Source organism: Acartia tonsa, chromosome 10, assembly GCF_053477335.1.
Source record: "Acartia tonsa isolate MP-2025a chromosome 10, ASM5347733v1, whole genome shotgun sequence".
Lineage (NCBI taxonomy): Eukaryota > Metazoa > Arthropoda > Copepoda > Calanoida > Acartiidae > Acartia > Acartia tonsa.
Genome location: NC_137269.1, coordinates 10,903,450 through 10,930,874, shown reverse-complemented (window position 1 = coordinate 10,930,874; position 27,425 = coordinate 10,903,450). Strand labels below are relative to the sequence as shown.

At 32.5% G+C, this 27,425-nt stretch overlaps 2 protein-coding genes across 3 annotated transcripts in view; one reads left to right on the top strand and one right to left on the bottom strand.

Annotated features, from left to right (window-relative positions):
• LOC145329372 (uncharacterized) overlaps nt 1-15,165 on the top strand; it is a 21,251-nt gene extending 6,086 nt beyond the window's left edge. Inside the window, exons 9-22 of the mRNA XM_080173457.1 lie at nt 1,829-1,901; nt 5,117-5,182; nt 7,557-7,602; nt 8,164-8,262; nt 9,393-9,428; nt 9,933-10,003; nt 10,277-10,333; nt 10,835-10,887; nt 11,263-11,320; nt 11,599-11,640; nt 12,913-12,960; nt 13,643-13,750; nt 14,852-14,907; nt 15,030-15,165. Of these exons, the coding sequence (XP_080029583.1) occupies nt 1,829-1,901; nt 5,117-5,182; nt 7,557-7,602; nt 8,164-8,262; nt 9,393-9,428; nt 9,933-10,003; nt 10,277-10,333; nt 10,835-10,887; nt 11,263-11,320; nt 11,599-11,640; nt 12,913-12,960; nt 13,643-13,750; nt 14,852-14,907; nt 15,030-15,064 (848 nt within the window). The 3' untranslated portion in view covers nt 15,065-15,165. The remainder of the gene's footprint in view (nt 1-1,828; nt 1,902-5,116; nt 5,183-7,556; nt 7,603-8,163; nt 8,263-9,392; nt 9,429-9,932; nt 10,004-10,276; nt 10,334-10,834; nt 10,888-11,262; nt 11,321-11,598; nt 11,641-12,912; nt 12,961-13,642; nt 13,751-14,851; nt 14,908-15,029) is intronic.
• Nucleotides 15,071-27,425, bottom strand: LOC145329370 (uncharacterized). 2 transcript variants are annotated; one of them, XM_080173455.1, is made up of 21 exons: nt 27,173-27,425; nt 26,584-26,676; nt 26,233-26,326; nt 25,770-25,896; nt 25,175-25,231; nt 24,450-24,566; nt 23,148-23,193; nt 22,689-22,769; nt 21,638-21,683; nt 21,339-21,385; nt 20,796-20,856; nt 20,052-20,087; nt 19,709-19,779; nt 18,907-18,966; nt 18,233-18,285; nt 17,856-17,913; nt 17,524-17,565; nt 16,858-16,905; nt 16,407-16,511; nt 15,455-15,510; nt 15,071-15,173 (listed from the first exon to the last, which is right to left on the bottom strand). In XM_080173455.1, the coding sequence occupies exons 1-21, from the start codon at nt 27,307-27,309 to the stop codon at nt 15,139-15,141; spliced, it is 1,470 nt and encodes a 489-aa protein (XP_080029581.1). In that variant the 5' UTR covers nt 27,310-27,425; the 3' UTR covers nt 15,071-15,138. The 2 variants fall into 2 exon arrangements, with proteins under 2 accessions (XP_080029581.1, XP_080029582.1); XM_080173456.1 differs by lacking the exon at nt 23,148-23,193 and adding an exon at nt 23,716-23,761 and having other exon boundaries at nt 27,173-27,417.

Sequence of the window (27,425 nt, the reverse complement as noted above, 5' to 3'; positions counted from 1 at the left end):
AAACGTATATTCTGATCAGAGCCATGTAGTAGGGGGTGTGCAAATTTTATACACTCTAGATATCCAACACTCCACACTCTTGACAGCCTAGATATTTTTGAAAAATGATTCCTCAATGCTCAGAAATAAGATATAATGTTATAAGCGAAGCATCTTCCTAATAAAGTCCAAAACATTTGAGTACGTACAAATTTATTTACATGCAATCGAGGAAATTCATAGGAAACAAACTAGAATCTGCACTAAAATTAGAAAGAATTCATGTACAATATTATTATTCGTCAAATTGTTTTATATATTCTAAGATACACAAAAAAAAAACAAGAATGACAACATACATAAATTACGATGCTCTAAAATTAGATGGTAGGACAATAAAATATTTAAAGTTGTAGAGTATCAGAACTTAATAAGAAACACTTAAATTAGAAGTTATGTAATTTTTCATTAAACTTGCATAAATTGTTAAATTATAGTTATGCTTTGTTTTTAACCCGCGATAGTGGCTCAACGCGTAGCGCATCCACTCGTCGCCGGGGAGGTGATAGGTTCGAATCTTGGGCCGACACCGCGTCATAACTAAAGACGTTAAAAATGGTTCCTACTGCTGCTATGTCTGGTGCGCGACATTAATGTTAAGAATAGGGGGAATGCCTTGGCCATAAACAGGCGCAACTCATTATAATGCACAGTAAGGATTTCTCAGACAAAGATCGTGCAATCTTAGGGTTGTTTGTCTGATTGAATTTACTTATCCTATTATCCTTGGGTGTTAAAGTATCGCATCCCATTGATGAGTGGATGATGCTCTGGATTCTCTAGATGATCACTTAGAATCGAAGGAGAATCACGCCCTTACGAGGTAATTGTAATTATGGTATGCTTCGCTTTTAATATTATAACTTTTTGTCCTTAAAAGCATTTTTTCCAAAACTGAGACGAATAGGATTTTTATATCATAAAAAAATATTGTTTTCAATGGATAGAGAATTTCTGGTATAAATTAAAATCGTGCAAATTACCTATCAATTATTTCATACTGGCGTGGCTGCTGTCCATGACACTCCAATGTCAGGTCCAACAACCCAGGATAACAAAGAGGAGCCAGATATAAACTTTTCTGTACCAACACTCGGGTTATTAGTTTAAGTAACACCCATCAGTCAACCAACTCTCTGACTGCATGACCTTTGCCTTGAAGTCCTAACTATGCATGGTAATGAGTTGTGCACTTTCTTTGGCCAAGGCATTCCTCTTACTCTATATAGCAGTGTTCCGCACCTGACATAGCAGCAGTAGGAACCAGTTTTAACGTCTTTTGTTATAATGCAATGTTAAACAGCTATTCAAACCTATCACCTCCCCGACATTGAGTAGATGCGACATTTTGAGCCAGGCCACGTTCGCGGATTTAAAAAATCATACTAAACACATGACTGCTAATCTATAATACAAAGTAAAACGATGTCTGTCTGTTTGTTTGTCTGTGTGTCTGTTTGTTTGTAGCAAAGGATCTCGCTAACCGCTGAACCGATCGGGTTCTCCTTTACAGGGTAGCTTCTCATAGGTCCCGGGAAGGTTTATAACTATTTTCTTCGGGGGTGGGACACCCCCAACCCCCCCAAAAAATTAAAAATACCCCACCAACAAAATTATTTCTTTTTCTTTTTAAAACTAAAATTAAAATAGTGGGGGTCGACTACCCCCCCCCCACCCCATAAAAAAATTCCCCCTCCAAAAAAATTTTTTTTTTTTAATTTATTTTTAAATCTAAATTATGAAAAAAGTCCCTAGAGGCTAGGGGTGAAGCCGCTAGTATATTAAATAGGAAGTGACTGGGACATGGCGATGGATAAAATACAATCCAGAGTTTATTCTAGCACGTATGATACAAAAGAAAGGTAAAATCCAGAGTTTATTCTAACATGTATGATACAAAAGAAAGGTAAATTCAAGAATTATTCTAACATGTATGATACAAAAGAAAGGTAAAATCCAGAGTTTATTCTAACATGTCTGATACAAAAGAAAGGTAAAATCCAGAGTTTATTCTAACATGTATGATGCAAAAGAAAGGTAAAATTCAGAGTTTATTCTAACATGTATAATACAAAAGAAAGGTAAAATCCAGAGTTTATTCTAACATGTATGATGCAAAAGAAAGGTAAAATTCAGAGTTTATTCTAACATGTATAATTCAAAAGAAAGGTAAAATCCAGAGTTTATTCCAACATGTATAATACAAAAGAAAGGTAAAATTCAGAGTTTATTCCAACATGTATAATACAAAAGAAAGGTAAAATCCAGAGTTTATTCCAACACGTATGATGCAAAAGAAAGGTAAAATTCAGAGTTTATTCTAACATGTTTGATACAAAAGAAAGGTAAAATTCAGAGTTTATTCTAACATGTATGATACAAAAGAAAGGTAAAATCTAGAGTTTATTCTAACATGTTTGATACAAAAGAAAGGTAAAATCCAGAGTTTATTCTAACATGTTTGATACAAAAGAAAGGTAAAATCCAGAGTTTATTCTAACATGTATGATACAAAAGAAAGGTAAAATCCAGAGTTTATTCTAACACGTATGATGCAAAAGAAAGGTAAAATTCAGAGTTTATTCTAACATGTTTGATACAAAAGAAAGGTAAAATCCAGAGTTTATTCTAATATGTATGATAAGAAGAAAGGTAAAATCCAGAGATTATTCTAATATGTATGATACAAAAGAAAGGTAAAATTCAGAGTTTATTCTAACATGTATGATACAAAAAAAAGGTAAAATCCAGAGTTTATTCTAACACGTATGATGCAAAAGAAAGGTAAAATTCAGAGTTTATTCTAACATGTTTGATACAAAAGAAAGGTAAAATCCAGAGTTTATTCTAATACAGGGTGCGCCACATAAAACCGGACTTTTTTTTAATAGTAAAGAAATTAACATAAAATCGTCAATTTTAAAGATTTTATTAAATTTTAAAAACTAGGAAGCAAACAAGGTATATGACCGTTAGATCATTGAATAAAATCGCCGCCAGCATCAATCACCGCCTCTACCTGCCTCCTCAACCGCCGGCAGTCCCAGGTCAAAATGTACCTGTCCAAGCTGGCGAAGTTCTCATTGATAGTGGCAATGAGGGAGGTCTTTGTGGTATGAGCACGTCTATTGGTGCATGCTTCAAAGTAGCTCCAGGTCCAAAAGTCCATTGAATTAAGATCGGGCTGCTGGGAGGTCACATTTTCCTAGGATTGTGAGTAACCGCAGGATCCAAATTCACCCAACTTTCAAGCTACCCTTTGTCACGGAGGTCTTTATTTGGACCACAGTTGAGCTAGAACGACGTTCTATACCTTTTTGGAAATGGCATGAAGATTCAGGGTTGTCAGCGCAATCCATAGTCTAAAATGAGTTTTTAAGTTCCATATGAGTCTTTAACGTCGAGAACCGAGAAATTTTCACGATTTTACAAGATTTTTGACGTTTTTGACATCTCTAAATCTGCCACGTTTTACTTTGCCGGTGTACTACAGCTAAGCCATTTTAGATAGAGAGCTCTGGTCTTTTCTAGTGTCTTACTTATGTATCTAACAGTATACCCAGCCAGTTGCGTAACTCTACCTTATCTACAGATGGGCTGAGGTTTGATTTAGTGGGCCCTAGTCGAGAATCCAGATTAAATCACCAGCGCATTTCGAATCTGCCTTCTGCCTTGTTGAACATAAGCGCGGCCAGCTCGGAGTACGAGCCCATCTTTGTCCAAAGATTTTTTTTGAGCTAAAAGCTCATTATCTAAGCTTTTTATAGTGGGGTCAAACGTCCTGATTGGTCAAGTAGTTTTGATGCTATGACCGTTTAAAAAAAGTCTGGTTTTATGTGGCGCACCCTGTATGTATGATAAGAAGAAAGGTAAAATCCAGAGATTATTCTAATATGTATGATACAAAAGAAAGGTAAAATTCAGAGTTTATTCTAACATGTATGATACAAAAAAAGGTAAAATCCAGAGTTTATTCTAACACGTATGATGCAAAAGAAAGGTAAAATTCAGAGTTTATTCTAACATGTTTGATATAAAAGAAAGGTAAAATCCAGAGTTTATTCTAACATGTATGATACAAAAGAAAGGTAAAATCTAGAGGTTATTCTAACATGTATGATACAAAAGAAAGGTAAAATTCAGAGTTTATTCTAACATGTATGATACAAAAGAAAGGTAAAATCCAGAGTTTATTCTAACATGTATGATACAAAAGAAAGGTAAAATTCAGAGTTTATTCTAACATGTATGATACAAAAAAAAGGTAAAATCCAGAGTTTATTCTAACACGTATGATGCAAAAGAAAGGTAAAATTCAGAGTTTATTCTAACATGTTTGATAAAAAAGAAAGGTAAAATCCAGAGTTTATTCTAAGATGTATGATACAAAAGAAAGGTAAAATCCAGAGTTTATTCTAACATGTATGATACAAAAGAAAGGTAAAATTCAGAGTTTATTCTAACATGTTTGATACAAAAGAAAGGTAAAATTCAGAGTTTATTCTAACATGTTTGATACAAAAGAAAGGTAAAATCCAGATTTTATTCCAACATTTATGATACAAAAGAAAGGTAAAATTATTACAGAACAATATTTTTTATTCGGGTTTTTACACAAAGTTGCTGTTGAATCCCCCCCCCCTTCTGCGCCGCTTATTTTTAAAATAAATTGACAATAGGGGGATGTGGTTTTTTCCCTATGTCTAATACCTGCTGGGGCCCTAACATCAATTTTGCTAAGATTTTAACAACACAGTGTCTTTGTAGTTTAGACACTTAATTGTAGGCAAAGAGCATTGTATTGTAAATTACACTTTTCTTCAAATATGAGTCTGTATGTTAATTGAAAAAAAATTGAGCAATGAAATGAGAGGGCTGAGATCTTAGGCCCCTCCCCCCCTCCACCATAGATTAGGATAACATTACCTAATGAAATTTGGAGGTGTACATATTTCTATCTTTGTTTCCTTTTTTCTCTGACTTTCCAATGTTCATTTTATTTGTTTTAATTGTTTGTAATTATCATTGTTTATAATTTTATTGAGGGTGTTTTACCCTCTATGTGTTGATATTTTAGTTTATCATCTCATCCACATACAGAGAAGGGAAGATATGCAGCTGAATCATTAACTGTCGACTCAAAGTAGGTTCTAATTTTTTTAGTTTTTCAGCAAAGAAGGCGTATCAACTTTTTTGCTTTTTATTTAAAGGACGCCTGCAAGAAATAACACGCTTTAACTGCTGAAAGACTGCCACAAGAAGACCCAATACCCCAAATTATAAGCCTTCAGCTTCAATAACAAAAAAGTTCTAGGCATTTTAAAATAGCATTTTATGTACAATGGAATTTTTGAAAGATTTCCAATGCTCATAAAAGAAAAAACAATATTAAATTACGTTGCCTAGACATAAAATTATAACCTTATCTTTGTCAGAAACTTAGATTGCCTGTAACTGATTACATTTTTACAATAAAAACACGACATTTCATAGTCAAAATCTATGAAAAAAAATCGATTTAAATTGCATTTTTAAACGAAAATCATAGCGGAAACAAAGGGGTAACCTAATACAAGCTTAGCTGTGATTGGTTGTTAAGCTGATTCAGCCTTCTGATTGGCTACAGTACATTCGGTACAACGCAAGTAAAACTTAATTTTTTTTAATGATTTTGACTATAAAAATGGGTATTTTTATCGTAAAAATATAATTAGTTACTGGAAACCTAAATTTATGACAAAAAAAAGCTTATAATTTTGTTTCTAGGCCACGTAGTTTAATTTTAAAGTTTTCAACATGAGCATTGCAATTCTTTTAAAATTTCTATTGTACATAAAATGTCATTTTAAAATGCCTAGAACTTTTTTGTTATAGAAGCTGAAGGCTTCAAATTTGGGGTATTTGGTCTACTTGTGGCAGTCTTTCAGCAGTTAAAGCGTGGTATTTCTTGCAGGCTTCCTTTAAGATAGCTAGCTGGTTCTTTCAGTAAGTAGTAGATGTAAAATTTTTCATAGAATTCAGATATGCAATCGGTTATTTTGTAGACCTCTTATTTTTTAAGTAATTTAAGTTTTTAAAAAAAATAATTAAGTCGGTTTTAAGGTACTAAAACGCAACAAAATAAAAGAAGAAAATGGCCAGTACGAACAAAAATAGTAAGATCTTTAATTTGACACCTTACTTTTAAAATTCTGTTAAGTAATTATTGAAAAAATCTATTTTGTTAACCTCAGATTAATCAAAACTTTGAAATTAAAAATATCCTCTCACAGGCATAAAAAGTATGTGTTCATATATACTTTTAGAATGAGAAAAATAATACGAATTCATTCTAAGCAAAATTGAAAAACTTTTATAAAACTAAAATAAAAAATATAAGTTTATTTTAAGAATCATAATTTTCAGCTTTAAAGGGTTAGCTTGAATAAAACCCGAACAAAACCTAAACAAAAGACAATGCAATGTAGCAGATATTTTTTAAACACAAGAAACAATAATGTATTTTTAAATGCATTGTTTTGAAGTTTATAAACAGACTGATGCATATTTGTTCATAATTTTTCATTCTTTACATGTTCTGTAATATCACTATATTTATTGTAGTATCTATCCTTATACTAAAGTAACAGGATGTTTGTCTGTGTGTCTGTCTGTGTGTACCGAAGGATCTCGCTAACCGCTGAACCGATCGGGTTCTCCTTAACAGGGTAGATTCTCATATGTCCTGGGAAGGTTTTTAACTATTTTGGGGGAGGGTACTACCACCCTCCCAAAAGAAATGACAAAAAAATTGAAAATTTTCTTAAAATCTGGTAGACTTCAACGTCAAATAAGGTGGTATCGTACATAAAAAATTAACTTTAACAAACAAAAACATTTAAAGTGCCACTAGAGGCCTCTAGGGGCGTAGCCGCTAGTTGTATATATTGTATGAACGTTCTCCTTTTTTTTGGCAATTCTATTGGTTAACTTTTATTTTTTTTTATTTTTTATTACAATTTTTAAAAACTTTTTCAATTTCGCTTAGAATGGATTTGTAATATTTTTCTGATTCTAAAGGTATATATGAACCCATGTTTTTAATGTCTGTTTGAGAAAATATTTAGGTCTAAAGTTTTTATTAAACCAAGGTTAAAAAAATTGATTTTTTCAATAATTACTCAACAGAATTTTAAAAGTAAGGTGTCAAATTAAAGATCTTACTATTTTTGTTCATACTGGCCATTTTCTTCTTTTATTTTGTTGCGTTTTAGTACCTTAAAACCGACTTAATTATTTTTTTTTAAAACTTAAATTACTTAAAAAATAAGAGGTCTACAAAAAAAACCGATTGCATATCTAATTCTATGTAAAATTTTACATCTACTACTTACTGAAAGAACCGGCTAGCTATCTTAAATAAAAAGCAAAAAAGTTGATACACCTTCTTTATAAATCTGGTGCTAATATACGTTTATTAAGCTTTGGTATCACTAAAATTTTGAAATTTTACTTTTAACTGTCTGTAACTGTTTTAGAGTAATGACATTTGGAGGAATGATTTTTGATCAAGAAACTCACCAGGTCGTATATTTTTATTTACACTGCACTGTTTATAGAGGCGTACAGAAGGTGGATGTGGGGGTTGTACAAAATAAGGGTGGTGGATACAACCCCTCCACCCTTCAACACCCCCTTGACAAGAGTCTACACATCTAATACACCCTTTTCGCAAAAATGTACTGTTTTTTATTGCCATTGTCGTGGGCTCAGTTTCTTCTAGTTTTAAGAGAATAAAGAGCTATTTCATTCCCTAACATATTTTGCTTTAGGGGTTCATAGACATGAGCATTAATCCTTCCAGTTTTATTTTTTTAAACAATTAAAAATTTTTGTCACATTTTTGGGAGGATTCTCTATACCAATTAGCATTCAGTACATGCTTCAATTTTTCCGTCATTTTGTCAGTCAGGCTACAAACAAATATTAAAACATACATATAAAAGTTTTCGTGATTTATTTTAGATTAATTTATTCCAGATTTATGAGTGCTACATTAAATATTGAAACCATTAATCCATGATTTTTTTGTGCTTCGCTACTTATGGATGTTGTCATCCTTGTTTGACACTTTTATTTATTTAGTCAACCTCAACAACCCGAGTTTTATCTGGCAAGTTTTGGAAGGGAAGGTCTGAAAATAATTTGCTAAATGCCTATCTCATGGATCTACCCTATTGCACGGTATTTATAGCAACAACGATACTCTATAATACAATTTATCTGTCAGCCCATCCGTATTGCTATGGAGAAAATTTTATTTTCTCGGGTGCTATTTAGGATAGATGTCTGAAATTTTGTTTGATAATTTACTGTTCCAATAAAATGAAGTGTATTATGTACTTGGTCCCTGTCTAATATTAGTTATGCTACAAATCCCTCTTTCTGAACCTAATCTTCGTAACTCACTTTGTCTATTTGTTCACTCATAATTATTTGGGAATAGTCCCTTTCGTAACATCGCCCCATAAGGGGCGATTCGTCGTATTTTTAAAATGGCTTTATATAGGTTATTTTAGGTTAGGTTAGGTTATGTTAGGTTAGGTGATTGCCCCTCATGGTTAGGTAATTGGCCCCGCAGGGTTAGAGCCCCCGCAGGGGCCAGAAATAGGAGAAAAACTACTGTGAAAAATACGAAGAATCGCCCCATAAGGAGCGATGTTACGGAAGGGACTATACCCGATTTTTTTATGCTTCGGTATTTACGAATCCTGTGGCGACCCTTGTACCTAACAGTGTTAATAAAACTGTCCATGCCCCTCCCTTACTTATTCATTCTGCTAATCACATCTTAAATGTGATCCATTATTATTTTATGAAGACGTAAATTATGACTGAACAAAGGGAATGTCTGCACAGTATGTAAAAATCTTTTCTTATAACCAATGTATTTTTGATATGATATTCTTTAATATATGTGTACATAAATAATTTTTATCCATTTTTTTTTGAATATTGTGAATGACTTTTAAAATAATATTGATAAACTTTAAATGTAATCTTTGTATGTAAATGATAAAGACAAATAAAGAATCAAATAATAATCCTGTGGAGACATAGTTATGTTAAACCTATCCCGACATGGTTACTCTATACCTAACTTAGGTTTAATAACCAACAAAATTCATCTTACTAAAATAGACCAACCCCTCAAAAAACCAATTTAATATTAAATTTTTATAATTAAGCCAATATGAGGAGGGTTTTGCTTTTAGAGATTTCTTCCATTTTAGATAGAACTATAAACATTATATTCACTACATTTTAAAGTTTCTTTATAGAGTATCTTTGCTATTTAATATTTACATTTTCAGCTTTCAATACCACGAGCATTCTTTTGTGCTGTTCAGGTAATAAATTAGGAAGACGCATGCCGTTATGATAGGTGTTGTACTTTTGTTATGCTAATTTCAGCCGCTAAATGTTATGAAAGATGTTTGTACGGAAAACGTTTAGCCTTTAACAACCTTGATTTTTTTGTATTGTGTGTTCTTTACTACTTTTACTAATTTAGCTATTCCATGATTTACATTTCTGTACGTCCGTCCGTAAAGCTATTAGGGAAATGAGATTTTATACAGCTGCCAATTCGGAAAACCGAAATTTTTGGTGATGATTCTCGGTACTATTAAGCATCCTGTATATTATTGACTTGGTTTTGTATGTCTGTCGCTCTGCTTAAAATGACAAAGACACTTAATCCTGTTATAAGTTTTGTGATTTGTTATTTTCTGTCTTTTTCCTTTTTTATGAGACATAAACAATGATAATCTGCCATGAAACTTTAGTCGTTTGTTTATCAATGATTATTGTACCCACTCTTTATGGATGTTGTCATCCTTGTCTATATAAAGATAGATGGTAGAGCTGTAGTATTTACTGGTGGGTTTAGCAACAATCAAGTCATTTCAAATGTTTCCTACAGGTTAGTTAAAAAAATGGATGTATTATTAGCTTGAATCTTACAGCAGAGTTTCATGTTCTTTAAAACTTCCATTATCCCTTCCACCTCTTTTACCCAATCCGCCCCTTTTCATACTGGATGAACGAATTGACCAATAAACGAGTTTAATATTAGTAAGCTAAATTGCCCCTGTCCATTGATATAAAAAAACAATATATCAATTTCTATTTAAATAATCTCATTAGTAAAGTTAATTATATTATTCAATGATCAAACGTAACTTTTGTGTCTTAGTGGATGCTATAGAATCTCACCTCCTAACGATGATAAAGAATTTAAGTTGTGGAAAAAGTAAGAACTACATTTTTTATGATCATTACAGTAGTGGTCCATGCATGTGTGTTCTAAAATATCTCGTAAACGGCAAGCCCGATTATCAGGGAAGTTTAGTAATGGTCCCAACTCCACCCTTCTCATTTTTTTCAATTTTTTGTTTAAAAAGATAGTGATGTTGATGGGGAACACCCTTATTTGGGATGAATCCCCTAAAGGCAAGTGGCAAGCTAAATAGAATAAAGTAGATAAATTTATTAATTTAAATTTTTCGCCTGGCCTGTTTTTTTTAATTACATAAATGCTAAAGAGATCCCTTGTGGTACTTTCCTGACCCAAATCTAAAACCTAAATCTAATAATCTTTTTCACCTAAAATAAATCAGACCTGTAAAAAAAATTTAACTTCTTTGTAAGAAAATCAATAAAATGCACATAAAAACAAAGTTAGAACGTCTTTTGAATCATTGATGAATTCAAATTTATCTCTATTGTCTGATGTAAATATCATTTAATTCAGAGAAAATTCTGAATCAGTGGAAAAAATGGCAGATTTACCTTATCCTTTGTCAGGTAGCTTTTTTATATTTCTACTGTATAACAGTTTATAGAGTTTTTTCTTTATAATGTTCAGTGTTGTATTAGTCGCATTAGACTACTACATTTATTGGTAATATTATCAAGGATCCTAAAGGATAAGACAATAAAAGTTGAATTTATATACAATCCAGATTAAGAAACATAAGTTTTTATTTTTATGTATTAAAACAATTGGTGGAAAAGTTTGGACACTGCACGTTTGTTCAAGTCCTCAAAGTTTTAAACCCAATGAGACAGAAAACATTTTTGTTGATGGGGGGCAGTATAATTAACAGTATGAAGTGGCAGGTTGGCAATTATTAGTGTAGCATTTCTTATGGATAACATTATCCTTGTTCAATTTTATAGGTCATGGATGTGCTGTACTACCAAATAACAAAGAAATTATAGTCACTGGTGGTCAAAGGTAGTATAAGCTTTTTTTTGGTTGTGGAGCTACTCTATACGTTTAATATATTAAATTGATATTCTTTGAGAAACCATGAATTTTTCAGCTTTTTAAAAAAGATTTATATTACTGTGTCTATTAATTGGTCCATCGTTATTTCTACAAAACAATTTCAATTTATAAAGGTTTCGTGATTTTATTTTATCTTTACGTTTTATCAAATTTTTTTTTCTCTCTCTTTTTTATTTGTTCATTGCTACTTATTGATGTTGTCATCCTTGTTTATTTAAATCTAGATTTGAATCTGATCAAACCCAGTCTCAAACCTTTGTTTACAGGTCAGATTATCTATAAACTTCCAAAGAAGATAAAGTATAGAATAGAATCCAGGTAGAAGATTCTGCCCGGCTAGCCTGAAATAAAATTGGACCATTTGAAAGACCAAAACGGCTACAAGGCTGTTAGTAAATAACATGATTTCAGTAATTATTCAGAAAAAATATTCAAAATAAATTCCTATTCCAATAATTTACTAAAAGCCTTGTAGCCAAGCTTCCAGCTTTATCTTCCCTATTCACAATGGATTAAAAAGGAATTTGATGTGCATTTAAGCCTTAAAAAATTTAATTATGTAAGAAAATTTACAAAAAATATTGGTCTCGGTATTCATATTATAAAACTAGGTTGCGCTCTTATGTATGTTTTTAAACAGCTGATTTATACATGATAGCAACTACATCCATACATTAACATGTGGTAGGGGGGAAGAAGGGGCTGTACCCATTTAACTGTCCCTTCCAATGTGGTCAATCATACTTACCAAAATTAAAACAACATATTGTTAAGTAACTTTTTATCTTTGTCTAAATCGACCAAGCAGCTAATGCTGTCTCACTTCAATAAGAGGTGTATATCATAGGTGTTAGTCTTAATCAGATACTTATGTTTAAGGGTTAATAATTACCTTCTGAATGCTTAAAAGTAATATAAATAGTTCTAAAGTCAAGCGTGTACACTACAATACATTATTTTAAATCATGAAGATCAAATAAATTTTTAATAGTATATATTAGATTTTGATAAAAATTAAATTTTGTCCAACTAGTCATTGTGATTTGTATTTCAGCATTATTGTCTTTACTGCGCAAGTCAAAGATTCCTTCAAATTTCCCAGAAATTTTTAGGGTTTTCACTTCTATTCCTCCTTATTCTATGTAAACTTCCCTCCCCCAAGTATTATTTTGAATTTAGAAATAGGGACAGTAATTGATAAAAAAGTGACATGATTTAGAATGTCTCATTACACTTTCCCTCCTGTATTTTAATATTTGATAATTAATAGGTATTGCATCGTATTATAGACAGCTTTTCATAGATATCAAAATGAAAATTATACGATTTTAAAAACTGATTTTCATTTTATTACTTTCATTTTGATATTTGTGGAAAATTGTCTGTAATGCGATGCTAAACATGATTTTTTTATCATGGCCGAGAGCCGGTTCTATTTCAGCGGATTAATAGGGTTCAAAGCGATACTGGGAAAAGTCTTATTAAACCCAAACTATAGATCATCAATGCTTCCAAAAAAAACTTATTTTTATTTTCAGTTGGGCCAATAATACTTGGTCTAAACAGTGGGATATGAAGAAACCAAGGTAAAGATATTAATTTTAACCTTTAATTTATATTTTTGTAGTGCAGCTACATTATAATTAGACCTGTCTATTCGTCTAAGATGATGCACATACACTCAGATATAAATTACAGATTGATTCACCTTACAATTAGACATATAAGTTTAAAGTATATAAGATCATACTTTGGTGCTTTCTCTCAAAGTGACAGTTGAACCTTAAAGATCTATGTTTGAAATAAATTGCAAATAAATTTTCCAATATTTCTAACCCCTCCGGGAGCTAAAATCATGTGCAATGCTTTAACCCTACGGAGCTACCCATTACCCAATATCCTTAAATAAAGAAATAAACGTAAAATTACCCTTCTTATTTTAATTTATTTGAGGAGAGGGAAGGGGTATTTTTGTGTTCATCAAGGTACTTTGTGTGAAAGCGCCAGTTAGGTTATTTCTTGATGCAATGGATTTATCATTACTTTGATTTTTATGTACAAAATGAAACTTTTAGCTGGCTAAAATAACGACCCAGCTCCTTTATCCCATTCACTCTCCTCCTATTAGAAGAACAAACTTACTAATAAATGATGTCTATGTTAGCAACCTTAATTGACGACAATTTTACCCTTTCATAATATCCATGTTTCTTCTATATTTTATATTGCTGCGCTTCTGCGCTTCAAACTAGCTATATTGTAATTTAGATTTGGACACCAAGTGGTAAATATCGGGGGCAGAATATTTGCCATTGGCGGAAAATATAATGAAATAAATTTTTTGGACAGCATAGAAGAATACAACACTAGCACAGGGTAAACAAATAGTATTAGTAGCGAAGCTACTCTAGATTTCAAATTTTCGTTCGTCTGTGACTGTCCGTAAGTTTTTAACGATAAAAAAATGTTTAGAACTTGCGTGCTGATTGTTCAAAAAGTTGTGTAATTGTAGATAAATGGGCAAGTAGCTTTGCAATATCAAATATGTTGCTGAAATTATTTTAGATGATCTATCTGATTTATTAGCATCCACTCTAGATGTAACTTTTTATTCTGTTTGTTTTCTAGACATCTTTTAATTTGTTTGTGCTTCGCTATGTATGGATGTTGGCATCTATGTTTATTTTACATTATTTATGATGATATTATTAGCGACGACACGTTAAAAGTCTTCCATGTTGTAATGTCCCTTTATCTGCAATAGTTAAAGGGGGCAATGTAAATTGATATGAATTGAGTTATGAAAAACTTTCATCAACGCTACCCCTGAACCCAGTGGCGTCCAAGCTTTTTTATTTGAAGGGGGGGGGGAGGTAAAATTTTTTTAAGGGGGGTGTGATTTTTTTTTTTTTTGGGGGGGGTAAAATGGCGCCGCCCCCCGAATTTTCTTACCCCCCCCCCCCCCAAAAAAAAAAAAAAAAATTACCCCAGGGTCGAAATTTGCTTAGGGGGGGGGGAAATTACCCCCACTGAAATCTGTTGGCAGGGGTAAATTTTTTTACCCCTCCCAAAATTTACCCCTGGTGTAATTTTTTTTTTTTTTTTTGGGGGGGGGAGGTAATTTAATAATGTAAAAAGGTACCTACCTAATAATGAAACACTATTAAATATTTAGTATTAAAAATGCGCGCGAAGCGGGCAAATTTTTTTTGTTATGGATTTTTTCTTTTGGGGGGGGGGGGGGGGTAAATACCCGCTCCTAAATGGTTGGGATAAATTTTAAATGGGGGGGGGGTAATCACCCCTTTACCCCCCCCCCCTTGGACTTCCTTGCCTGTACCTATCCTTATATAAAAGTAAAAGGATGTCTCTAGACCTCTAGAGACATAACCGCTTGTAATTTAAACAGTAAAAACTACAAACCCTTAAAGATTTATAAGATTATAAAATTGTTTTTCATCCTTCTTTCTTTTTTAGTGGTTGGAGTGAAGTACCTTTAAAGTTTAACAAACCAAGAGCGCATTTTGGATTAGGTAATTTTTTAAAATAAAATCAACTTACTTAGAATTCCATAAAAACATATAAATAGATTATAACTATATATAAACATTACTAAAAGGTTATATTCGCTAATGTATTTTTATTTTATTTTCAGCCCTTGTCCCGAAATCTGTAATGCCTGAATGTTAAAAAGAGAAAAACATAATGTAATATTTATTTTATAATAAACATTTTACAAAATTAATATCAATGAACATTTAACTTCAACAAACTGCTAAAATAGATCTTGGTACCAGAACTAAAAATTAAAAATAAACTATAAAAGTATGTTAAAGATTTTGTTTAATTATTGTGTAAAAATTCTTTTTTAACATTTTCCCCTCTTTACATTGTCATTTGTAGTCCGCTATCATAATTCCATTGCATGTTTTTATTTATTCTTATTTTGATTAATAATTGAACAAGGATGACAACATCCATATTATTTTTCCCCATAGAGTGACGTACTGACTGACTGGTGAACAGACTGACACACATACAATGTCATTTATAGAGCCTCGCTAAAAGAAATAAACCTACCTAGACCAAAATGAACTCGGGGTTTGTCCAATTTAATTTCAATTTCTTTCCATTTCCTACAATTAATTGCAATTAATGAAATTTAGAAAATTAAAGAATTCTGATTAATTGTATTTTCGATTTCTAAATTTGTATATGCAAATTTGCGTACATTTTTGGAAATTGGAATAATGATTCCTAGGACAACAAGGTATAATATCATCACCAAAGAATTTCTATAATTAAGTCCTTAAAATGTAAGTATGTCCATAAACAGTATCCTTTATTTACGCTATTTTGCAATTGAATTATACAAAATTTTGTTTAGACTTATATATTATTGCAAATTTTTTAATCAATTGAGCTCTCCTTTTTAGGTAAGCTTTCATAGACGTCCAAGGGGGGGGGGGGGCTAATGGGGCGATTACCCCCCCCCCCATTTAAAATTTACCCCCAACCATTTAGGAGGGGGTATTTACCCCCCCAAGCAATTTTGGGGGGGTAAATACCCCCCCCAAAATAAAAAATCTCTATAAAAAAAATTTTTTGCGCGCTCCGCGCGCATTTTTTATACAACCTTTTTAAAAAATTTAAATTACCCCCCCCAAACATTTTACTCTTGGGGTAAATTTTGGGGGAGGTAAACAAATTTTACCCCTGCCAACAGATTTTAGGGGGGGTTATTACCCCCACCAAGCAAATTTTACCCCCGGGGTAAAAATTTTAAGGGGGGTAAAAAAATTTGCGCATTTTACCCCCCCCAAAAACGAATTACCCCCCCTTAAAAAAATTTTACCCCCCCCAAAATAAAAAGCTTGGACGCCCCTGAAGCTTTATATATAGGTCCTAGTATTTTTTTTTTACTTTTTCCTTAAATTAAAGATGTGCCTTAGGGCTAGAGTTGCTAGATGGCTAGTGATGAATAAACTAATATCTTACTGTACAAGCACCTACATCACAAAATGATGCTTACCCCTGAATGGGATCATATTGTTCTATAGAATCAACAACATTATCCTCAGAACTTCCACCAATAGCATACATCTTATCACCAACTGTTATCATCTTATGACCAAACCTCAAATATAACATTGATGATAAATAAATAAATAATTGTGCTTCCATACAAGATAATAAATAATAAGTTTAAATTAAGCAGAGAAGCAGTTATTCCGCTATGCCTCTAACCCTAACTCCGTTGTTCCTATAACTGCGGTGACCTAATTCTGCGGGGCTACCCCCCAGTGGCTAATATAACTTAACCTAACCTGACCTAAAGTAGTAAACAAACAAAACTAGAAACTGCCACTCCATATATCGTATATGTCTTTCTTATATTGACAATAGACTTGAGGACCCTCTGCTAATGTTTGTTTATATAGTAGCAAAACTTTGAGATTATAAATTTTTAGTAGCTTTTAAACCTTGGCTTCACCATATCCCATTGTTTTTTCCATGTTCCATCTTTCCAGCTACAAAATAAATATAAATATAATGGGGTTATTCAAGGGGGGAGGGGATATTATACAGAAAATTTTACTGGTACCCAAAGTCTTGTCATTTGTTCTACGGAAGGGGAAGTTTCGTTTATCATTATTGGGGATGTACTTACATCGAATAATTATCCATTATTTAATCGAAACATGGGTTATTTGGATAGGGAATTTCATATTTATATTTGTAACTAGGTTTAATAATAAGAAAATATTTTCTCTTTTATATTTGCTAGTTGCTTAGCTCCTAGCGTCTATTGCAGGGAATGGGAGAGATCAGAGCTGGATCTTCAAATCATTTTAGTGGTGAGCCAGATCGGGGTGAGCCAACTTTCCACTAATGAGAGCACAGTATTGTATGAAATGCCGCGCTGTGATTGGCTGAAATTCGGCTCACCCCGATCTGGCTCACCACTAAAATGATTTAAAGATCCAGCTCCGAATTTTTTTTTTAAAGAAAATTTTTGTTTGGAAGGGTAATGTAAGATAAGGAAGCCAACCCCCCTCTAAAATAGCTGAGAACCACCACAGAATCAGTAGGTTTATAGTTATTCCACACAATTTCGTTTTCTTAAAGAATAAAAAAGGTTGTCTTACTCAAACAAATATGTATGTGATTTTGATGTGTCCTTCTCATGCCTGAAAAAATATAATTCTTCAAAACCGATTAAGATCTGCTGGATTCGAACGGTACTGAAAAGACCATGTGTAGCATCGTATTACAGACAACTTTTCACGAATATTTAAATAAAAATCACAAAAGTAATACTAGTTTCGTAAGCCCGAACCATCTGAATATCGTGGCTAAAAAAATATTTATATTTTTCATTTTAATAGCTAAAAATCAATGTTATTTAAGCATTTTAAAATTTCACATATTTTGAGCTTTTGAATAAAACCATATTTGACATAAAGTTATTTCTACTTGCCTTTTTCCACCAGTTAATAGAATGTTTCTAGAATTTGGTAATGCAGAACATGCATGACCTAAAATAAAATTATAACCTAGACTTGGAACTTTTTTGAAAGTTTTCTTTTAAGTGACACGTTAAGTTGATTTTGGGGGTCAATTTTATGTAAAAAAAAAGAAAAAATAGGAGTTGAGGTAATTTTTTGTCTAAAGAAATTTTTTTAGGAGGATTATGGTACCCGAAACTAGTTTTAAACCTTCCCTGGACCTATTTTTTAAGCTAGATTTTAAAAGAGAACTATATCGGTTCAGCGGTTAGCAAGATCTACAGAGTGATACTTGTATACAAGAATACAGATAGACGTCATGTTACTTTTATTTAAGAAGTACTTTTACCTGACAGGGGAATTGGTAAATTTGGCATGTCATCAGTCAAATTTTTGTGACTTCTTAATAATAAAATAAAATTTAGTAACATATTTAATATAACTTAACTTGTCCGTCTGTACTTAAAGCCAAGTTGGTAATGTGAATTTCTTTTCTGCTATTTGAGATATGCTGCTGATTTTTTTTTGGTGAAGATACTCTTTACTTGGTCTGTCAGTCTGCTGGTAATGCTACAAAAGATAAGTATACTTTAAAAAAATATTTAATTATTTAATTTAAATTAAAAACACATGTTTTTTTTCTTTTTCTTTGATATGACCACTGAAAATCTTCCTCATGAATAACTTTGTCCGTTTGACCTTCCATGTTTTTTAGTGCTTCGCTTCTTATGGATGTTGTCATCCTTATTACAATTAAAAATTATTGTTAACACAACAAAAGCATTTAAAACAAGGACGGCAACATCCATAAGTAGCGAAGCTAAACAAATATGGATAGATCTAGCACCCCAATTAATCGACATATCTTTATTAAACTTGGTTAAGAATGACAACTTAATTAATCCCTGTTAATTTCAGGCGTCTATTTTTAACAGGAGCTGAGAAAATCACGTTTCCCCAAAAACGTTTCACATGGACATTTCAAATTATAGAGTAGCTTTGCTACTAAAAACATGATCTTACATAAGAAATTGTTGATATTGGTTGTCATTAATATCTTCAAATTTTCTATGAACACATTCTCTAAAATAGTATCAAAAAACATTTAAAGTTAAGTAGAACTGAAATAACATGTATGTTCAAAATGTATTGTATGAATTGTATGACAAACAAGGATGACAACATCCATAAAAGCGAAGCACTGAAACGGTAGGACAAACGGACATTAGCACTTATATAGTGTCATAACTGAATAATTAGAATATAAATGTATAAGAGTCGAAGCAAAATTGTAAGTAAATTGGTTGAAAAACTGCTTGATGAATAATGTTTATGGACATACTTACATTTTTAGGACTTGATTATAGAGTTGCTTCGCTTATAACATTATGGTTTGTTGTCCCAGGAATCAACATACAAAAACTCAGATCAATCGGATGATTAGATCACATAAAAATTTGTTGTTAAAAAAAGTAAAAAAATCAACATGTCTAAAATGGAAGTACGGACATATTTTTAATGATTATAGAGTTGTTACGCTTTCTAAATCGTACCTAACCACTAAAGGAATCCACATGCAAAGTTTGAAATCGATAGAACAATTCTAACACGCCTAAATTAACGAAAAAAGCTATCCGTGTGTGACGGACGTACGGACCGACCCTAATTATAGAAAAGCTTCGCTTTTAAAAAATGATAGGAGTTTGTTTAAAATTTATACGGGAGGGTCCAAATGATATCATCTAACTTAGATGGTGTTTATTTGCAAGTGGGGGGGGGGGGGGGGGCAATAGTTTCACTGTTGAACTTGGACGTTGCCACATACCTGAAATCAACATCGAGTGTTGTAGTTTTATTGCTGAATCCACCAATATTTACCACCCCATAATCATCTACCTGGGAAAATTGAAATTTAAAAAGTTATTTTAGTAAATAAAGTAAATAAAGAATTGGCACTGGAAGGTTATGGCATCCAAATATAGTTAGGGAAAGTAACAGTAAATCCTTTTTTCTTAGAAAGGGTAGAGGGGAGGGGGAGTGATAACATACTTTCCGCCCATTTATATTTATTTTGTCTTAGATCAATAACTTTGTATTTTATTATCCGCGGAAAACTGTCTATACTAAAAAAAAATAAATATCTATAATATGATAGCAAATTTACTTACCTTTACAGAGCAAAAAAAGGCTCTCGGTATATTCATCTAAAACATTAAAGACATTTAAATATAGTATTACTAGCGGCTTCGCCCCTAGCCTCTAGGGGCTTTGCCCCAAGAGATATAATTAAATCTTCTTTTACCTACCCAGCCGAAAAAAAAAGCGAATGGATTGCAATTTTTCGCTAATAAATGACGAATTCGCAAAATTCGTAAAAAAAATGAATCCGCAAAATTTTTTAAAATTCGCAAAAAATGGGGGGGGGGATTTTATTTTTTTGGGGGGGTTAGGGGTGTCCCAATCATTTCTAGCAATTTAAAATGTAACAAGTACAATAATAACCATAATTCGTAATGCAGGAATAATAACGGTTAGACTTATGGACAAAGTTATTTAAGAAGCAGAAATTAAGATATAATAAATCAATTATTAAAATATTGGAAAACGCGGAACAAGTACATTATATAATTAATGCTCCTTGTTTTTCAGCCATCTATCCTGAATAATGGCAGTTGAGAAAATACCAAACCCCTAACATTACAGGCTGACGGACGGACAGACGTACAAGCAAAGAAATTGAATTATAGAGCAGGAGCGTCCAAGCTTTTTTTTGAGGGGGGGGGGTAAATACCCCCTCCTAAATGGTTGGGGGTGACTACGGCACCCCCAGGGTAGGGGGAAACTTTACCCTCCCCCCCCCCTTGGACGTCTATGTTATAGAGTATCTTCGATACTAATTGTTATACAAATACCTTACACGGGATAGCTGAGTACCTGCTTTTCTCTCCTCTCCAACCTTTTGGTTTCGGTTTACTATTAAACAAACATAACTTTTGATATATGAGATATTTAAACCCGGGGGGGAAGGGGTCAAATTATTCTTAAACCTCTTCTTCCTGCATGTAATTTGAAGTTATAATATTATCTAAAACGAGGATTACAATATCCATAGAAATATTTTCATTACATTATAGCAAACTTGATTGATAATGTTTTATTTTTTTGCCATTTATTTGATTTAACTTAAAATAACTTATAGCTTACTGTTATTGGCCTAATATATCAATAGTTGCCTCGGCCTAGAAACAGGTGCGACTCATTAGTAGGCACCGTTAGGACTTTCAGATAAGGGTCGTACAATTCAAGTGTTGGTTGTCTGTTGGGTAACTAAATACCCTTTTGGTACATGCACGCTTTAAACCAGCAATTACAGTTTCAAGTTGTGCTGAGATAGCTCGAACACGAAGCGATACATTGTCCCCTGAGATGTATTTGAAGGTATTTCTAACATTTACTTGAGACTATACCAATCAACAGGAAACGCTCTTGATGTTTTTGTAGCCTAAAAAATATGATTATGGTTACTTCCAAAGGCAGCCATGTTTGAAGAGGATATACTACAGGACATCATCAACAAAACATTTCAGCTGTCTATCTTAATTAACAGTCAAGAAAATTGCATATCCCTTAAAGAGAGACAGACGGACTGAAGGACATATAAAGTTAATTGTAGAGTAGCTTCGCTATGAATAAATTTTATGTTTTCGAGGGCAGAAAAAAAACAGCCTACATACACCCATTAAAAATATATTACCTGATGACTTTCTTCATCAAACACCATACCTCCCAAAATCATGGGTCTGCAATAATTTAATTGTTTGAAAACTAACATATAATTCGAAATGCCGTACTGTTTGTTTGTCCGTTTGTCTGTCAGAAAAAAAAATGGAAGCATGGCTGCCAGGCTGACGGACCAAGTAAATCATACTATAGATGCTCAATGGTATAAGCAATCTTGTAAAAACAAGTCAGCCGTGTTACATGAATAATCCATACTGCAACCATAAGAGTTTGTAGTAGTTATCTTATTAAAACGCACTCATTCATTGGTATACATAACCAAAATATTTATCATTAATTGAAATTTATCTAGAGCTAAAATTGATTTGAAAGATATGCTGTAAAGTTTACTTTTGCTGTGCCAATTGTGGGTATAATCCAGTGGCGTGCAAACCGAAACCGAAGGGGGCATTTAGGGCGCTCGCTCTCCCCCTAACGCCCAAAACGCCCCCCCCCCCTAGCCACTGCCCCCCCCCCTAAATGTTCACAAATGCCCCTTTTCGCCCCCTCTGGTTAACAAAAATGCCCCATTTTGCCCCCTTCCCCCTTAAATAGCAAATCTGTTTCAATGTTTCCAAAAGTACGTGAATTACCCCAAAAAAAAAAAAAATTTGCCGCTTCGCGCCAATTACACAGTTCTTATCCAATTAATCTCACCAAATTTTAATATTGCCAATTATGTTCAATACATTTTTTAACTAGTGTAGATAAAAGTTTCAATCTTTTGTTGCTGAATATAACAAGGCAGGTAATGGGGAAAATAGATGGGAAAAAGAGATGGGGAAAAGAGATGGTGACAAAAGATGTGGAAAAGAGAAGGGGGATTGGGATGGGGAAGAAGGGATAGGGATTAGAATGGCCATAATGAAGTAACCACACCCCCTTAAAACGCCCTTATTCAAAATTGGTATACATAATCAACCCCCCCCCCCCCCAAAAAAAAAAAGCAAAGTGCCCCCTGGGGGAAATTTAGCTTCGCACGCCACTGGTATAATCCTCCATGTTAATATCTAAATAAAGGTTACGTTGAGTCCATTGTAAAAGATTCAGCCGCATATCTTCCTTTCTCAACATGAGGATGCGTTAGTTTGTCTGGGTCTACACGCCTGCAGGGAAAAGACAATTATTAGAGGTTGTTCATTACTGACAACGGACCAAAGAATTTTCACAAAAAAAATATCCATCGACTATCGTAAATAACAGCCAGGAAAATCAATAATGGATGATCATTATTTTAGGGATTCTTCATACAATAAAAAAAACTGCTGTTCACCTTAGATAGCAGCTAGGAAAACCATTTTTCTCAATTCTTCCCTGGGTTTCTAGCTTTGTAAAATATAGACAAAGAGATGATGGAAGAACGGGTGATTATTTTTAATTATTGAGTAACTTAGTTGTCGAAAACTATGTAATGATAGAAAATGGCAGTAAATTTAGTCGAACTCTCCATATTTCGAGCCATTAAAGAGTTAATTTGATCATACCCTTTGATTCCAGCAAAAGCGTCCATTGTCATCTCGATTCCAGGTCCTGATCAAAACAACAAAATTATCATAATAGAAATAAGTTTTTTAAAAACCTAATTATTTATAGAAAAAAAAAATATCTAAAATACTTTATATATTTTGAAACCTATCATGGGACATTTATGTTTCAATTAATTAAAAATGATTATTTCAACAAATTATGACTTAAAAACCGGTTTTTACAAAGGCCTTTTTTTGCACAACCTTTAAATTGTTCATCGTCCATAAATCTTCAAAAATAAGGCCTTCGGAAAAATAGGTTTTTAAGTCATAATTTGATGAAATAATTATTTTCAAATATTTGGAACTTAAATGTCCCATAATAGGTTTTCAAAATATATAAAGCATTTTATATAGTTTTAAAAAATCTCATTTCTCTTATAAAAACCGTGTAGAAAAAAGTCCAGATTTCTTTATATCTATTATGATAATTTAGTTGTATTGATCAGGACCTTTAAATAACAGCAAGGAAAATCAATGATAGATGATACATATTTCGAGCCAAAAAGATTTAATTTGAGCATACCCTGTGATTCCAGCAAAAGCGTCCATTGCCTCCTCAATTCCAGGTCCTGATCAATACAACTAAATTATCATAATAGATATAAAGAAATCTGGACTTTTTTCTACAGGGTTTTTATAAGAGAAATGAGATTTTTAAAAATTTAATTATATAAAATGCTTTATATATTTTGAAAACCTATCATAGGACATTTAAGTTTCAAATATTTAAAATTAATTATTTTAACAAATTATGACTTAAAAACCGGTTTTTACAAAGACCTTTTATACTAAATATGAAAAAGAAGTTGGGTGGATTATTGGTCTCGATTGATAAATATAGGGTAATAATAGTTATTTATCGCATCGTATTATAGAGATCTTTCTGCGGATATTAAATTTGAAATATATAAGATTAAAGCCAGTTTTTTTTAGACCATAGGGGCCATACATGATTTTTCAGTATAGCTAGGAAGAAGTTTTAATCTTTAGGCCATTCGAACTTATTTCTCACATCGTATTATAAACAGCTTTCCGCGGATATAAAATGTACAGTTATAAGATTAAAACAAGTTTTTTTAGCCCCGAGATGCCAAAGGCTGATTTTAATCTTATGATTGTACATTTTTATAGTTGTAGAAATCTAGATATAATACTATGCTAGGCATAATTTTTCAGTTTAGCTGAGAACCGGTCTAATCCACCGAATATTCGGTTTTGAAGGAATACTGAAAAATATATTAAGAAATGATTGGTAACCTTTATGTGGATAACTATGAAAGCTCCATTCTGTTGCTGCAGGTTTAAATTTCCAGCTGTCACAAGTTGCACGGGACTCACCACTCAACCCACCACAAGATAATATCTCAGAGGTCTCTAAATACAAAAACAAGGATGACAACATCCATAAGTAGTAAAACACAACAAAAGTCTGAATGGACGAATGTTTAGCTTCATAAATCAAGAATATAACTATAAAAAATCACAAAACCTTTTACATATGACTTGTAAATGTTTAAATATCAATAGTTTTGTAGTTGTATGAATGATGAATTCTCGGACCAATAAAAGTATATACTGGATGCTCAGAAGTATAGGGTGCTTTCATAAAAAAAATCAAATCTCCCTATAACATTATGGACTGACTGATAGGTCGAGCAGACAGAAAAAAGGGAAAGAGAATAGCTTCCATAATTAAAAATACTTGAAAACTAATACTGAATACAGACAATTGTGTCTGATTCCAGTAAAAGGATTACAATAAAGTTATTGAGAAAAAAAATATATTTTTTATTTTTAAAAACGACAGATGATTGGAAAATTGGATTGTATAATAGTTATTGATGGCATCGCATACTAGACAGCTTTCCGCGTGTTTACCAAGGTATTAATTTTATGGTTTTTATTTTAAAATTGTCTATTATACAATTATTATTATTCAGTTTTGAAGCCACATTGGAAAATATTATCTCAATTACATTTACCTGGACTATAGATAAGGTTGTGAATTATTCTGTGTGTATTATTCCAAAATGGCATATCTAAAATTTAAATTAATTTAGATATTGAACATATTCTCAAAAGATGGTTTATGCTCTTCCCCCCTTTTATATGTGTCATTTAGATATGTTAGGAAAGCCTATGTTTAAAATTTGAAGTCTGAGTAAAAATTGCGGATAAAGAAATCATTTCAAAATTGCTGTAGACCTAGGATCAGGACCTGCAGGATCATACCTGAAATCAGAAATTGACTTGAACGCCTATATTTCATATAAGGATGTACTACTATGCATAGGTATTTTAGTAACATATAATGCTTTGTTAAAGTCAAAACAATATTTTGCTTTTTATCTGGTTTTACTGACATCCTGTACCCGCCAGGATGGAAATATTAAATAAAATTCAACTCTCAGATATGTGTCATATCAATATTTAAAACGTTACAGCCCTCTATCTCTCACACACTAAAAATGAGATAGAAAAAACGGAGGGAGGAGGGGGAGGGAGGGAGGGAGCATTCAACTCCCCCCTCCTCCTCCTATCGTTAAGGGTTAAATATAGGATTGGATTGTTAAATACCTGGAATGTAAGGTTTGCAGTGCTTTTGATTCTCTAAATCTAAAATTTCCACAGACGAGTCAGAGGAACTATCCCCTCCCCAGTTGGATAGACTTGTCTGACCCCCAGATAGTATTATCACAGGCACCTAGATCAAAAGTATGTTAAGCACTCATGCACCCCTCTCCGTTTTCTTGTTGGTCAGGTTATATTGAGAACTAAGTTGCCACAAATGATTTGGCATATATACCCCCCCCCCCTCACCTCATTTTTAATATATTTCAAAATTAAAGGGGGGATGGAGGGAATTACTGAGGGTTGCTTTTCGTTTTTTTTGTTGGTCAGGTAATATTTAACATTGGTTACTGAGTTGCCACCCAGAATTTGGCACAGAATAAAACTCCCCCCCCCCCCCCTCTTATTTTCAATAAATTTCAATGTTATGGGGGGGTGCTCAGTCGGTACTTAGAAGGAAAGCACTTACCTCACATTCTAATTGTAGTGACCATTGTCCACCAGATTGACAGGTAGCATTGCCATGTCCAGGAGTAACTATGTATCCACTGTTACATAGAACTCTAAATCAAATGTTTAATCATCAAAAAATTAGTAATCGTAATCATTATGATAATTAGATACACTAAAACATTTTTTTCCATGACAAATGAATTAAAAGCATTTACATAATACAGCATCTTAACCATAAACGTACTTTAATGTGAACAGGCGCAATTTGGATACTCATTTACGGTATACTGCATCTCTAAATTAATAATAATAGCCTGACGGTTTCCGTGTTCAAAAGTATGTTCGAGTGGGAGGATCAATTCCTTACCTACAGGATTCTCCAGGTTTAAGTAATTGAGAGGAACATGTTACACGTCCATGAGGAACATCTGGTGTTTCACAATGCTGTATTAGTCCATATCTAAAACACTGTTTTTAGAAAATTATTCCCAAACAGAACAAGAATATAACTACAACCCCAACCCTACTAATAATAAAAAAAAGAGAAAATGTCACGTGTGACGTCATAAAAATCCATCTCTTTTTGAGGGGTCTCCTTTCCCACTTCTCCTCTCATCCTTTTTTTAGACATATTTTTATGATGTCACACGTGACATTTTAGGCTTTCTCATAAAAAAATTCTTGGTATTTTGAGAAAATAATGTAGGTAGAATAATTACGACATTTAAGAACTTTTTCTCTATCTATATACTAAAGAAACAGGATCAGTCTAACAGTTTGTACCAAAGGATCTTGCTAACCTTTAAACTGATTTAGTTCTCCTTTACAATGTAGCTTCTTATAGGTCCTGGGAGGTTTTTGTAACTATTTTGGAGGATGGTGCAACCATAGTAAAAAAAATATAGTATTCCAAATTTAAAAATCCAAATTTATAAAAGCAAAATATTTATACTCACTTTTTTACCAAATTAGCTTCCAAAGTTTGAATATATTGTTCAAGATCAACAATCCTTTTTTCTAGATTTTCAATATCACTTGCATTGGTTCTGTTCAATATAACAAAAATAATACAAAATAAAAGTTTTAGCTCCATTTTAAAAGCTTTTTTAACTTAATCTTTCATTTTTATGATGTAAATTAAAAAAAATTAATATGAAAATCTGCAATAAAACATTATCAAAATATATATCTTGCTTTAAAATTACATAT